General features: G+C 40.3%; 1 protein-coding gene across 1 annotated transcript in view; it reads left to right on the top strand.

Moving 5' to 3' along the window:
* The window catches only part of schip1 (schwannomin interacting protein 1), a 236687-nt gene that overhangs the window by 75826 nt on the left and 144548 nt on the right, over positions 1-16313 (top strand). The window contains exons 6-8 of the mRNA XM_085430266.1: positions 3042-3106; positions 3903-3974; positions 4205-4340. Of these exons, the coding sequence (XP_085286392.1) occupies positions 3042-3106; positions 3903-3974; positions 4205-4340 (273 nt within the window). The remainder of the gene's footprint in view (positions 1-3041; positions 3107-3902; positions 3975-4204; positions 4341-16313) is intronic.

Raw genomic sequence — 16313 nt, 5'->3', positions numbered from 1 at the left:
ATTTCCTCTGTTGTTATTTCCTGGGAGTTCAAGGTCTCTTCTGCATCAGCATCTCTCCCTGCCTCCCTACTCCATCCTCTCTCTACTGTGCCTGACTTTACCATAAATCCACCAATACACAGGTTCACATATACACAAACACTCACACCAATCAATACAAGCCTGCTTGGCACTGCCAAAGCCTAAAATGACTATAGATTTTCTGTCGACTCTGCCACTAAATTATGCAAACCTCTGGTTTATGTTCCGGTACATTTTTGGTATTCCTTCTCTAAAACTGGGATAGTGGTTTTCCATGCAGATCAGAATGGAAAGATACAGGTACGGATAGCAGGAGAAAATACTCAAACAGGATCTAATAAATTCTTATAATAGCACATTGAGCTTTTGGTTTGGTACACAGTAACTGCAAAATGTTTACTGCTACAGGTCTTAAAATCAATACCATGTATTAAAGTCAATGTAAATGTCCCCCTGAGTTCAGGATTGTGTTTAAGTGATGAATAACGCACTCCTGATGTTTGCGTTGCAGTTTTTGTTTTTCAACCTCCCATACGCACAAGCAAGGATCAAAAAACAGTGATGAGAAAAATGACGTGAAGGATGAGGTACTACAAATACTTAAATGCAATTTACCGTAAATAAACTACACCTTTTTAAATAACTTAATGTTGATCTATTGTTATGCTAAGTACGGAAATAAACTTTAAATCTAAAAATGAAATTCAACAAATTATTGAATGCAAATAAAAAATGGTAATTAGGCATCTTAATAAAAACGTAATAATGTGTTTTACTATCTTTTTAGATGTTTTTAGAAAATACAAATTTTAAAATGAATTCCTAACAAAAATAATTATAGATAAATATCATTTCAATTTAAGAGTTTGCACATACTAGTGTACCGTTAGAGAAAATAATTTTGGTAATTTAACCCACCTGTGGCATTACTGTGGTGTGTGTGTGTGTGTGTGTGTGTGTGTGTGTGTGTGTGTGTGTGTGTGTGTGTGTGTGTGTGTGTATTGTTCAGTATTACTGATGAATGTGTGAGAAGCTGTATGTTTCTATGGACATTTACAGTGTAAGGCAAACACATGTTTTTACTGTTTAGTGTCATTCTCTATGTTTTGAGTGAGGTTACGACCCATTTAACACGACTATTCTTGCACTAAACTTTTCAGTTTGCATGCTGATTAATTAGTTTTAGTTGTACTTTCTTCTTTTCAGTAAAACAATAAATAAGGATTCAATTCTGTGTGTCAGCTTGTGTTAATGTTTGTGACGCGTGTCTCTATGTTAGTGCCTCCTTGTGTGCTTGTAAGTGTGTGCGTGGATGCGTGTGTGCGTATGTGTGTGTGCTGAAGTAGGCTAACAGTTTGTCTGGTCAGGCTTGTGACAGTACCATCAGTAACTCGAAGGGGAAATTGAAATGATCGCCTCATTCAGTCTCCCAGCACCTCTATTACTCAAAACCACACACACACACACACACACACACACACACACACACACACACACACACACATCTCTACTCATTTATACTCTGCTTATCTCTACATCATGTTGTTTAATTCTCTGGTATCTCTTTCTCTAGAGAGAGAAAGTGTTTAATTGGATTTCTATCTGTGAAACTGGTGGATTCTATAGCATAAAACCTACTGTCTTTCCAGGGAATTTGGAAATGCAAAGGTGACTTCACCGGCTCTCAAAACAAATGACAGTTCAGGGAGGTCTGGGTTCAGTGGAGCTGCAGTTGTGCTTTCAGTGAACCTTATTTCATTTGAGTAAACGGAGAGGAAAAGACAAAGTGGGAAAAAAAGAGAAGGGGAGGAAAAAGCTTCTTGAAACAGTCATTGATCACTAGTCAAAGTCCTTGATTCTGCCTAATGAGCTGCTTGTTCCTTCTGGGAGGCAGAGAAATGAGAAAAAAACAACACTGCCTGTCACACTGAAATTAAGCAAACAGCCAAACAAGATATTTTTATAAGCCTAGTTCTATAATATAGTAAGACAGTGGTTCCTACACTGTTTTAAATGCACTATTTATGTACTACGTTTGTGTAAGTAACACTTCAGAAGGACAGGACACTTGCATAGTTATTAAGTGGGGAACTTATATATCAACACATATAATGAATATTAAACACCTTGAACCAAAGCATCAGCTAACCACTTGAGTGTGGTGATTTGTCTTAGTGTGGTCATACATGTGCGAGCTGCAAAAATATTTCTTTGTGCAGGTTTCTTTACAGCCCACTTTGCTATTTAATAGATGCAATATATTCTTTCGTGCATAGGTCATTATGCAGTAATGAATTAATAACAATAATAGCCAAATAAAATTGAAGTTTGCCCATAAACACACATCCACAAATACATTGGGATGACGCTGATAGATGCTTGGTGCCCTGATGCGACTCGCTTGGCTCATCAGGAAGAAATGCTCCACTTAAACATTGTTGCTCCTTTGTAATTGAATTAGTATGTTCAATTATGTAAAGGCAGGCCTGTCCTCATTATAAAGCACTATTAAAACTCAAGAATGGAGCCAAGGGGAGGAGAGCAGCTGGTGAGGACTGGAGGATGGAGCTAAAAGTAATTTTAGTAGAGGAGTAAAGTTTTACTGCTCTAATCTCCAATGTGATTGGCACATCTGTACAGCTGTGCCATTGCTACATCAATGATGTCCTTTGCGACTTATTTGCTCTGCCCTGGTCTCTCTCTCTTTCTCTCTGTGTGCTTCTGATCCAAATGCCTGGAAAATGCTGAGCCAGCTCAGATGGCCGAATTTTTTCAAAGCTTACTTTACTAACTTCTCAAGAAAACATTTAAGTGAACCAAAATGCTGCCAAACCGCATCCCTCAGGGGTCCCTGATCTCAGCACAATGATCACACATCTGGCACACATTCATTCATAATTGTGCACGCACACACAAAATGCTGGGATCTCCTCTCATCTTTCTCATCTCATCGCCTCCTCCTCCTCCTGTTCCCAGCTGCTTGACTCTGTATTTGTCCCTCTTGTGTATCTCTTACACAGATTCATCTCAAGAGCCTCCAGAGTGGATACAAGCATGTTAATAATGAAGGCTTCCAGCTGCACAGGTGAGTTTGGTTATATGTGCACACATAACCGACCCAGAGTAGTCCTATATATTTATATTTATGACTTAAAGTCATAAATATGACTTTAACTCATAAATATGATACGAGAGTATCATGGTGTGTTTTTAATGCACAGTATTCTCAGTCGCATGTTTTCCTCTTCAGATACACTAACTTGTGAATGATTCAGCAAATGACGATCAGGTTACGGTTGATATTTTCAATCGAGACTGTGGCTGCTTCTGTTTACTCACTCATCCCAGCAGCTCCACCATCACATGCAAACCCATGAAACTGTGCTCGGAATTTCTTCAGAAACTCCTCCATCGCAAGATTTTCTAACTGCAGGATGTTGCAGACAGCAGCCCTGGTGCAGACCTGCAATTTAACATATTGAAAGAAGAAGCTGCATAAGCCACCTGTGTAAGGAATTCTGATGTCAGCGATCAGCAAGGGGCTAATCCAGTTAATTTCTGTTTTATTTATTTCACTCTGAAACAGTTGTCCTTAGCAGATTAATGGAAAGAAGAAGAAGAAGCATCGGGGGGGGGGGGTTATCTCTATCCCCTTTGCAGCATCAAATCACACCTTAGGTAAACCTTATAGTAATAAGCACAGAGACAGAATGATTATCCTGCTCTTGTTCTGCTGCAGTTTCTCTATAGGAGTGATTTACCACTGTTTAATTACTGATAACGTAGACTGGACCTGTATGGATGTATGTGTGTGTCTTTGTGTGTGTGCTGTTTGTTGTTCTTTGAATGTCTTTACCCCTTTCCCCTTTTCTTCTGCTCAGTAATCACCTGACTATGAACCTAGACAACAACATCAATGTCAACCTGCCACCAATTGAGAACAAGGTGTTGATGTGAGTATTTCTTTTATCTGTCTAAAAAAGGGCCATTTGCAGACTTTTGTTTTAATTGCAGTCATTAAAAAAACATTTAATAAAGTGCTTCATTTCTTGTGTATAACTACTATTATGTTAATTTCCATCATTGCGTTCATGAGATTTGAACATTTTTGTGCCTGTTTACCTCTCTGTAGCTTTCAGTGAGTCACAGTTCAAATGAATCTTTCTTTATCTTTTACATGCAGTATTCAGCGGGCTTGGCGTGACTTCCTGCAGCGACAGGAAGTGGAGAAAAGGAGCCCTTCCCCACCGTCCCTCTCCTCCTCCGATAAGATGAGCATGTCAATCAGCATGTTGACCCTGTCAGACGGCAGCACCCCAGTAAGTCACGCCCATGTCAAGCAAATGTTCTATTACAAATGTATGGCTTTAAACAACATGCTACATGTGTGATAGCATTTGAGGAGGCTGCGTGTCTGAGCGTGTGTGTGTGACAAATGACTAGAAATGACTGCCGTTAGTCACGTGTTGGTTGGTGCAGTAGTTTTGTGTTGTATGTTAACAATATGTAATACTATATGCAGGCTTATGTTAGAAGTGTGTGACAGTACAGTGGCAAAAGAAAATCCTTTTGATTTACCTGTTTGTTCTGCACTACTTGTTCATAAGATCTTATCTGAGCTTCAGAAGTGCAGTCAAACAGACACATTACACATTTCCATTAACAGCTTGGATTTAATAACTGATAACGGAAACTTTTTGGAAGCGCTAACTTCAACCTAGCATCTGTAGATTGGTAGGGTAGGGTCTTTACTTTACAACATGTTGGAGGGGACTGCTGAAGTAATTTGGTGCTGTATAAATAAAACTGAATTGAATTGATTAAAGCTCGACAATGTTTTCATTCAGCTCAGCTAGTTTTGCTTTTTGTTCATATATATTTTTATGAAGGCAAAATGTCTGGCCTCTAATTTGGTCGCACTTCAATGTGGAACTTAGTTGTTTAAACCTTTGTTGTTTTACTTGAGTTTTAGGGATATTGCATTGCTGCATTACCAAACCTTTCCTTAGGAGGGACCGTGACATGTAGGATTTCATTTCCCCTTTAACATGGTGAGCAGCAAAGTAACTCATAATTACTAGGCTCCCTCTACTGTACTACTCTGGGATGAATGCCAGATGTTGTGTGTTCTCTACAGTGTAGTTGTGTAAAGGTTTCTTTCTTTGGTTTCTTTGTGCCGTCTTGTTAAAGACACACGAGCAGAGATGTTAGTTAGCTTATCTGGCTGCTTTAAGCCTTTGGGTGTGACTTTGGGGTGTGTGGTTTACCTCGTTTAGTATTTTGTGTCATTTTAGCAGCGTGAGTAAATGCAGTCACTGTGTTGACTTTCTGATGCTTTCCAGCTATATGCAACCAAATCAGTCGACAAGTCAAAGTCAAAGTCAAAATAGCTTCGACCTACACATTCCTGTTTTGTTTTATTGAATGGTGTTGATTGTTTTTCTTTCTGCTTTAATTTGCTGTGTAGAAACAAACAGTATATTTTAATTTTATTAGATAAAATACAACAGTGTTTTGGATTTCTTCTTTTTCTCACATGAGACTTTATTTTTACATAAATACAGAAAGTTCACAAATTTTTCTCACTTTTCTTGTCAGTGTTTTAATATGTTGCTCCAAGTTATGACAAGCCTTTTGTAGAGACTGTGAAACTGTGCTCGTAGTCCCACTTATGTCCACAAGGGGGCAGTATCTTAAAGCCAGTTTATTTGCTCCGCAAACTTAGAACCAGCCGCTATCAAAGAGTAAATATACGGGGATGTGGTCTCTCTTAAACACACTCTCAGAGCAAGCGCACGCTGAGAATAGAGAGCAGCCGAAATGCCATTCTCATTCAGCACATCTTCCGATCTTCCATTTAACCAGACCACAGTAAATCCCTGGGATTTTCTCTACTGCTTCTGTTGTGGTCATTATAATTCTGTACTGACGTCGTCTTCAGGCTTCTGGCTGAATAGCAAGTGTGTGTACACTCCTCTACTAATCTCTGAGCCTGAAGTCAACAGGCAGGTTAAATCTCAGAGACGGCTGGGAGAGTTCTGCATTTGAGCACACTTAGGTGGTACTTGTCCACTCAGTCACTACAGAGAAAAGCTTTTACACTGAAGAAGATTTGGATTTGGATTCTTGAGGACAAAAGGGGGTCGAGTGGGTTATGAGTGAAGAGAATACAGAGTGCTGTGGAACAGAAATACAATCTGCTGGCTTAGAAGCTGTCAGGCGACCTATAAGATTCGCAGCTGGTGGTTGATGACGTTATACGCGCGCATCCATCCTGAATGTTTGCGTATAATGCCATCAGCCAAGTTTGTACACACGACAACAGCACACAAACACACACAAAAGAGACATCGTTTATGTGGCGGGGAAATGCTTAGCTCAGTGACTTCAACCTGCTGACAAGGCCAGATGATCATCACCAAGAGAGAAAGACAGCGCGGGAGCGTGCGTGTAATAGACCCTAAGGTCACGGGAGACGGAGGAGAGTGGCGGAGAGGAAAGGCGGATGAAAAACAGACGTTGCTTCACCGGTTGAATGTGCTGATGTTGTAGATCTGCCCTCCTCTGTGAGAAAGGAAGAGTCAGCTTTTGCTCTCTTGTGATTTCAAGAGAATTGATCGCAATAGCCCAGCGAAATCTGCGCTATTATGTTGAAGCTGTCTCGCTTCACACAGGTTCTCTCGCTTTTTGACCTTTCCCTCCCTTTGTTTAGTCGTCCTGTCTTTACGGTAATGTTTTAGCTGGTTGTGACATCTCCGCCCTGTTACATTTCTGTTGACCCAGCTAATCATTCTCAGCACACATTGGTGTTTGTACATTCATGGATAAACACACACGCACACACATATGCGGGATGGAGTCTTGAGACACGGTGACGTGGAAGCCATCGCTAAAGTGATTGAGTTTCTAACCTTTGTGACTACAACATCAGTCTTTGACAAAACCTTGCTGCATTACTCTGCAGCCTGTGTGGGTGGGTGTTTTTCTTTTTTTTCCCCACCCTTGTGTGTGTTTAAGAGAGATGAGTGTACTGTTCTCAGCCGAAAGATGTGGTTGACATGTGACTTTACTGTGTAAATTACTTTTCGCACTGCAACTTGGCTCACTAATTGCCATGGCAATCCTGCAAAATCGAGCAGCTCTAGATATCTCTCTTTATGATCGATCCCTCTGCTGTGTGGCAACGCCATCGAGGGTGGCAGAAATTATAGGTTTCATTAAAGGGGAACCTAACAAAACTCTGGCTTTTATGCTGAGACATGAATCAGCTGTCTACATTTTATTGTTTCATAATATTGTGCTGCATCAACACGGCTAGCCAGACCACCAGCAAGTACACACACGCACACGCACACACACACAGGCACGGGCACATGAACACACAGTCCAGTGCAGCTTCAATTTTAGACTGTCTAGATGATAGATGTCTTTTTATAACCAGACATCAATCAATACTGTTTTGGGACTGGCTGAATCTGTTTTTTATGCCTCTAGCAGTGTTGTTGCTCAATTACTGGAGAAATGAGAATGAAAACAAACATCCAGAGATCTTAAAAATTAAACAAGAGGTTTGTTATTTTTAAGTTTAAAAATTTGAGGGCTTTGATAGAGGTTCTAGTTCAGTTTTCTTCCTTGTTTTTTTTTTTTTTTAAGGTAATTTGTGGGACTGTTTTGGAGTGTGGGAGCTGTCCTTTACTTTGGTGCTGATCCATGCTCTTTAATGTAGTAGCAGAGTTTTGACAGTAGAGGGAGGGCCTGTATCACAGTCGAGTTTATTGGGTTTTCTTTTTAATACATACTAGATTAATACAACATCTTTAAGATCTAGCAGAAATATAATAAGTCAAATACTGCAACAGTAATTAACTGCTCGGTAATTACTCTGTAAGTACATAGAGGCCTAATACTTTTACATAAATTCAACATCACAGTGTGAAACCAGCATATTATAGTACAATGCCACTTGGCAGAGAATAGTCATTTACCTTAATAGACGAAATAAGCTAGTGTTCCCGAAAAATATAACTAAATATATAAACTCTGTGTGTGTGTGTGTGTGTGTGTGTGTGTGTGTGTGTGTGTGTGTGTGTGTGTGTGTGTGTTGGCTTATGAAGGGCACAGAGGGCCAACTCAGTCCATCTGGCCTGCTAAGGTGCAGGGAAACTGAGCAGAGGAGTGCCGCCTTCTCTGTCTGCCAGCTGTCATATGTCTCCATCTCTGCCCCCTCCATCAGTGCTCTCTTAACACTCTCCTCCTCCTTTCATGTGATAGTTTATTTAGTTCTTAGAGTATTTTATGTCTTTCTCTTTTTCCATCTCAGTCTTAATGGCTCTCTCAGAGCGTCCCTGCATCTTTCTCAGTTTCAGTGTCTGTTTTTATCATTTGCTCACCCACATACTGTTCTCTTGGCTTTATCAGACCAGGCAGCAGCAGCAGCTGTGGAGGCCTGGAAGTAGAGATAAAAGAGGTTAGGCAAAGTTTAGGGAACTTTTGTGAGCTTACTGTACTGTCTGCTCTTTATGTACAGCATGAAGTAGGAGATGGCTTCAAAGAGAGATTAATCTTTCAGCAATATAGCACTACCTATTTAGGTCTTCGGTTTAACCTCTTGCATGTTTGTAGCTGTCCTTAAATAACCCCGACTGCTCTGCAGATGACTCAAATTCAATATTACACAAAGCACAAGAACTTCAGCAGATTACTGAGCCAGCAGGCTGCACAGTCTGTACCCTGTGTCAAAGCATTTAACCCCTCACATTTGTTTCACCCATTTAATCCAGTGCAGGATACAAATAGTTTCCCCGTCAGTGAGCTCACATAGTTTTAATGACGGATCCTTTAGTTTACTGCACAAGTCAACCTTTCTTTACTGTATGTAGAGGAAAGCAGCAAAGATCACCTACTGTGTTACATAGGTAGAATGGTGATTACCCAAAGACCTCAGTATTGTTATTGTATAAATGGCTCTCCCTCGTGTTTACTGCGGCTTCATTCTGCTGTATTTACTGTATATTAAGCTCATAGTGCAGCATTCCCTAAAAGGTACCTTCATGCTGCATGAAGTATGAATATTTTTAAAGCATTACTGAAACTGTTGCCACAAAGTCAATTAAATCAAATCTGTTTCTTTGAAGCCAAATATCCCCAATTTGTCTTGAAGAGCATCAAAGTTTAGCGCATCACCTGCAATGTTAAACTCTTTGAACAGGTGAAAAAAAACCTTACAATTATCTGTTATACTTACCAACTATTTGGATATTTTTCCAGCAGTTTAAAAAAGTTATTATTTTAACGAAATGATTCACTGATTGATACAGGGGGGGGACTCCAGTTTCCATCACGACATACTTAACTTTGTTTTTAGAATAACACAGTTATTCCTTAATCACCACACTGCCCGCTAAGTCAGCAGTCTTTTGCATGCTGTCACCTTCCCAAACATTTCCTTTTCCCAATAGCGTTTCTCTGTTCCCCTCTACTGTCGACCAGAACATCCCTGCACTGATTTATGGTAATTATGCAAATGAAACATAAGGCTTTGGAAATTAATGCTAACCCCCACCAGTCTCTTCGTCACTTGAGGACGGGTGTATCTGGAGCCAATGCTTTTACAATCCTGTTACTGTAATACCAGGGACAATGCAAAAAGGCTAGGTCAGGAGATTAAGGATTGCCTTGAATTAGTTTAGGTTTATTGAAGCCTCATTGAGGCAGTTCATTAGGGAGGAAATTGATTGAAAAGGTATCCTACACATGGGTTTATACTCTTTCTTAGTCCTCGGGAGTGATGCTGGGTCTGTGGGCTGCAGATTTCATTGACATAATCCCTCTTGTCATAATCTCTCACCTAGATGAGATGTGCCGCATAGTAATCGTGTAGGTCTGTGTGTGCTGGCTCTTCACTGTGTCTGAGGTGCACTGAGTGATGGGCCTGACAGGATGCAAAAGACTGCTGTGACACACCAGCCATGGTATTGATTGACAGAATCATTAGTGACCCCGCACCAGTCCATCACCGTCTTGTGCGGAGACGGTCTGGTTCTTTATCTCAACGTTGCTGAGTTTTCTTGGCTGTAACCAAGTCAAACTGACTTAAAACAATCTGAGTCTCTAATATGTGCTCCAGCTCCAGTGTTACAACCACCCTGCAGACATGTGAAGGACATTCATATGACTCTTATAATTATGTATAAGGGAGATGGAGCCTTCTGCGTAATAATATCTAATGGAGGGCACCGAGGTCTGACTCTCTGTTAATCACCTGCCAGCAGCATGTCAAGTCAAACATGGGCCCTTTCTCACCTGGGACATGTCACATCATACACTCCCTGAAGTGTGTAATGCATATTATGGCCATGTGACATTCTCGACACGATGCGTGTGTTTGTGTGCGACTGTGACGGACGTGGGACTGAATGAACACCGACTCTCAATTAGTCAAACGTTGAAGTTATTTGATAGGTGAAATTCTAAAAATCAAAAATACGTGAGTTCACAAACTGCACGATCATCATTGGGGTTTAAATAATTTTGACGTATTTGCAGAACAGTAGTTTGCAAATGGTAACAGCCCTCGCTTCAGTGTGACGTCATGTTGCATTTGTGTTGTATATTAGAATCCACAGGAGGTCACTGTTCTGCTTTGCTGGGATAGACTAACCCAATACCTGGGAGGAGTCCAGGTCCAGTAAGCAGAAAAAAAAACCTTTATCAAAATGGATCTAGTGTTTACTCTGCAAGGTATTCATTTTATTGACTATCAATTACTTTATCGATCTGGATTCAAAGGCACACAGTTTCAGAACACCCTATCCAGATCTGCAGGCACGCTGATGTTGTTGCTGTGTAGAGGACACTCTCAGTTTGTAAACACCCCCCTTCCCCTTCTGTCTGATAATGCCAGTCAAGGGCCTCTTCTTTTAAATTAATAGCTCATTATCAACATATTTGTAATTAAAAAGAGAGGTGAGCTGCTTTTTTTTTTTATTACACTCTCTTATCTGTCTCGCTCTACCTTTCTCCCTGCGTCCCTTCTATTTTGCCTCCCTTTCCTTTTCTCCTTGAGCCTTTTTAATTTCACAACACTTTGAATTAAATATTAAAGGGTTTCAGGATGACATCAGACTTGCGAACAAGCTGCTGGGTTTTTCTAGCCCGCCTTCTATTTATAAAATGTCATCCCTCCCTATTTTTTCACCCTTTTTTTCCCCTTCCAATTTCATTCTCAACTTCCTTTACATAAATTGGTGCTGTCAAAATGTGCTGGGATGAAAACAGAAGAAAGATCATGATAATAACAGAGTCTACAAATAGTAAACAATGGTGGATTAAACTCCCTTGAGACCTTACAGAGGAATTTACTCCCAGCATTTCATTTGAGTGACTGCATTGATATTACATGAAATGTAACGCATTGTATGGTAATATCAAATTATTGTTATCCACTGCTAGCTAATATAAACATTTTCAGGTTGTGTTACAATGATCTAAATAAACAACTACCTTTAAGAAACCTGTGAAAACTACACATTGATGTAGAAAATATTGTGCTGTTAACTGCAGGTCACTCGGGCCCCAGCAACTGATGTGCTTTACAAATCCCACTTTCACATGGAGACGTCAGTATTAACCAATGCAAAGGGAGAAGAGAACAGCAGCTTTGAACAGTATTTGTGCAACAACACGGACAAGCAAATTGAGACGCGTTCCCAAACCTTCACAAAGTCAAAAGATACTCACACGTGCGTCATTCTCTGCTAACATTTTAATATAAAAAAATACATCTGCTTGAAAAAACCTAGCATGTTACAACATATATCATTAAAAGGAGCAAAAAGCACCTTCTTTCCTTTCCCCTTTTCTCATACCAAGAGTGCCTTTCTGTCTTTACTGATCCCACAACCACCATTACGGTATTTCACTGATCTCCTGCTCGCTCCATAAAACAGACGTAATTGATCATCAAAGCCTGATTGGAGACAGCGATGATTTGAAGTGCAACAGACTGATACAATTATTCATTATCTTAGCTCTAGAATCTATTGATTGGGGCTTTGCAGGGGTAATCAAGAGCAGCCACACGCTGTAAAGTGTGATACTTTATTCTGAAAAGTGTCCAACAGTAAGTAGATGGACACAGGACTCAATTTAATTCTGAAAGCTGATAAGCATGATAGTGGGAGTTACAAAGAAAGCATCTAATATTTTTTTTTGAGAGGACTGGATAAGAGGATGAAGAGAAGGAATATGGATTATCATCAGTGAGATAAGAATTTTGTAAAAAAAAATCTATAATAATAATAATAAATATAATTCACAGTAAATCACTTGTGTTGCTTTTTTCATGTTCTGTGTAATTTTTTTTGTTGTCTGTTCTGAACGAATAAGAGCTTGCTCAGTATTTATCCAGAGCACTGGCTCTGGATTTCATTTCATTTCATTTTGGAATAAAGTGTGTATTAGCACATCAGCTGCTACCTGTAGCTCATTAGCAGTGCATTTGTGCTGCCTTTTAGGCGACACTGAAAAATAGAGATGAAGATGGAACTGCGTCCATTTTCCTGTGCCACAAGTTCTGCCTACCTATAACTAGCGCTAGTAATGGAAATGTTTTATTAATAGGGGAGTTCATGCTCTCTGCCTCAGACATAATTCATGCTATTCATGCATAAGTGCATCACACATACATGTGCACATGTATGCACATAGGAAAGAAAGAGGTAATTAAGAGTATGTTACCGTAGCGCTCATTTATACTTGACATGATTTTACACATTCATACCTCAAGAGCTAGAAGATATCTTGAGGTGTGTGTGTGTGTGTGTGTGTGTGTGTGTGTGTGTGTGTGTGTGTGTGTGTGTGTGAGAGAGAGAGAGAGAGCGAGAGAGAGAGAGACACAGAGAGCAAAGGAACAGCCTGCAGCACGTTTTATATCCAGCCTCATTTACCAGATTCCACTCCTCCATTATCAGCTGGATCATTATCCTCTCTCCGCCCTGCCCTGGCTGCTCGCTTCAGCTGGGACTCAAGGTGGCACACTAAAACATCAACGCATACATCACTTACTTTCACCCAGAAAGCTTAGTATTCTGCATTTCTTTTAAAATGTGAACCTGAAAACTGAAAATAGTTCACTTCTGGGTGTATATGCGCACATAAGGGTGCAAAGTTTTCGTCCCGCTGCTGTTGTATGTGGCTATGTGTGCACGTGTCTTTTACTTGTGAGACGAGTGGTTTGCAGCTAAAGTCGAGTATCGAGATGGAGCGATACACGTCTAAGATTAGATAAAGGTTTCAGTTCTGCCACGAGCACGAAACCACTCAATGTCATACCGGTCGTTATCTTCTTTCATGTACATGTACTGTATAATGCTTTGCTGAGCATAATAGAATGCATTTTATGTGGCATAGCTAGTCATACGTACTGTAGGTACTCGTGAAAGGACACATTTGTCTGTGTACACCGGCAAAGATTACAGGAAGTGGAGCATTAACTTTTCAACGACTGGCTGTTTCACTATGATAATAATTACTTAGAATAGATCACCGAAGTGAGCGAGGAAAATCATTTTACTTCTGTACAGAGAAGTCCTTTCTTTGATTTTGTACACTTGCTGCTTTTTTTCCTGTTTCCTATCAAGATGGCAAAATTCCCCCACTCAGACAATGAGTCTGTTTTCACAGCCTAGTCTGAACTTATATTTCAGAGAAGTTCTCCGTGTTGTTATTCAAGTCGAACAATCCCACTGCTTATTCAGCCCTGTGAGATCCCACTAATAGTCACAGTGACTGCTGAGGCGTGGAACGGTAGGATACACTGAACCGACTTTGGAAATATAAAAGACTGCATGCATACCAGAAGTCAGTTGTTGTGTGTGTGTCTGCATACATTTTGGTGTGTATGTGCTCTCTCAGATGTGACCATCTAAGCTGTGATTTTTATTAAAATACTGAACATGCAGTCTGTTTGAGAAGGAGAGAGTGAGAGTGAGGAGGGGGATTTTGTTTCTCGGTTTATTGCTTTGGCATTTAGAGACAGGAGAAATCCTGAGGAGAAGAAGAGAGGGGAATGTATTGAACAGAAGGGAGATAAAAGGGGGAGAGGAAAAGCCTATTCTTCTTCCCACTGAGTGTTCTGGTCCCCAGAGAGAAACAAACTGATTTGTGATTAATGAAAAGATGGAGAAGAGGCTTCCTCTCCTTCTTTTTCTTCCTCCACAGTCCCTTTCTCTTACTAACCTAAATCTCTCACCCAGAAAAACCCATCTTGGTAATGATGTATGTGTATTGGGAATGATTAGAGAGCAGATAAAGAGGGAAATCAGTCAATAAAATAAAGACAAAAACATTTTATAATGTTATCATCGCACAACCACTTTGTGCCCCATGGAAATAATGTGCAATCGTGAAGTAAAGACCTCACCGCTTGGAAAAGTCTCATCTCTCTCCTGTGGAGCTTTCTCTCTCCACTTTCACAAGTGAGTGTAAGTTTTGTCTTCTAAGTAAGCTCACGAAACTTTCTACCTTGCTGAAACTACACATTTGCTCCACAACTTAAGATTCGATTTTTTTTTTTTTTCATTTTTTAAGTGAGAAACTTTGATAGAAGACATGACCGTAAAGGGAAAGAGGGAGATCCTGAGCTCTATGGAGCATTTTCATGTTTCATTAGCTCAGTGAAAACCAGCTTTGTTCCCTATCATCACACAGTGCATATTCCTGTGCCGCACTGACATTACAGGTCATCACTTTGCCCCAGTTATTCATCCTATGACAATGACGAAGGAGGAAGGTCGTTTTTTTAATGTATTCTCAAAGCATTTGTAGGAGAACATGGTTGAAAAAAAGTATGTGAAAGAGTTGTAAGACGTGCGGAAATGGAACAGGGGTCAGCCAAAGTATCATAATTAGAGACACCTGGAAGATCGGAAACCAAGGCGCTATACTGCACCTGCCTGTCACAAGGGAGACTTCACAGCAACCGTAGTGCAACTCCTCGTTCACATGACATTTCTCGGGGAAAGCAAACCATTTTTAGTAAATCAAGAGTGGGGACAGGAGGATGGAGGCGTAAAGGGAGAGATGGTAATTAGGAAGAGGAGACGCTTTTCTGCTGAAAGGCAGAATGTTGAGAAGACGAGCTTTGATTTTACGCATAAATTCATGGAGTGCCAAGGTGAGCGGGTGAAACTAAGTGCCATCAAGGGGTGTGGCAGCAAGCCTACTGAGGCAGATATGAGGAAAGTAAAGCAAGAGATTTTGAGCACTTTAAACAGGATAAAAAAAAAATACTTTTGTGTCTCATTGGAGCTTAATGCAATGTGAAAAAAATAAAGTGAGAAAATTTAAAATATCCATCCATCCATTCATTCTCTTCCAACTATCCTTATCAGGGTCTTGGGATGCCTGTAGCCTATCCCAGCTGCCATAACACGAGAGGCGGGACACACCGTCGACAGTTCGCCAATCTGATGCAGGGCTAACACAGAGACACAACCATTCACACTCACATTCACAAAGTTTTTTGAGTAAACAACAAGATTTTAGCGTCAGAGACATATAACTTTACATTCACAACTTTCAGCTGCTCCCTTATTTCCTGCAGCAGATTCAACTCCATATTTGGTTTGGCACAGGTTTTTATACCAGATGCAAATCCTTCCATTTATCCCGGCTTTGGGGCCTAGCTTGTGGATAAATGGGAGGGCTGTCAGGAAGTGTGTCTGGTGTTAAAATCTGTGCCAAGCCAAAAATGTTATTGTTAGCCTCATAGTAATGTTGTGATTAGGTGAAGAAGAAGAAAATATAAGATGCCAGAACTAAAGATTAATAAGTAAACAGGTGAGAAAATTCAGAAAGCTCAAGTAGGCATGATTTTGTGGTAAATTGACTGTTACTTAAATAGTGCTTTTCTCTCAAAATACTATAAGCTTCATTCATCCATTCACACACATTTAATTTAAGGTGACATTCATACACTCACACTCCAATAGATTAATCGGGGGCAACTTGGGGCTCATCGTCTCGCCCAAGGATTCTTCAACATGCAGACCAGAGGACCCAGAAATCAAACCGCTCTACCTCCTAACCCAGACTGCCTTAGCTACTAAGCTTAGTGTTACTAAAGTCACCTAAACTGGCCACTCATTGAGGATTTTCAAGGTCATGACTCAACTACCATAATGTCTGGATATATAGTATACAGGTAATTAAATAAATGTTGACACTAAGTGTTTCAGTACAGTAAGGTTAGGTAAAGATTTTGGTAACGTCACTGGTTACTCGCTGGTTTC

The sequence above is a fragment of the Copadichromis virginalis genome, linkage group LG14, assembly GCF_057382275.1.
Source record: "Copadichromis virginalis isolate Kocher_CV1m ecotype Utaka linkage group LG14, C_Virginalis_male_GT1.1, whole genome shotgun sequence".
Taxonomy (NCBI): domain Eukaryota; kingdom Metazoa; phylum Chordata; class Actinopteri; order Cichliformes; family Cichlidae; genus Copadichromis; species Copadichromis virginalis.
This window is presented reverse-complemented; position numbering and strand designations above follow the sequence as displayed.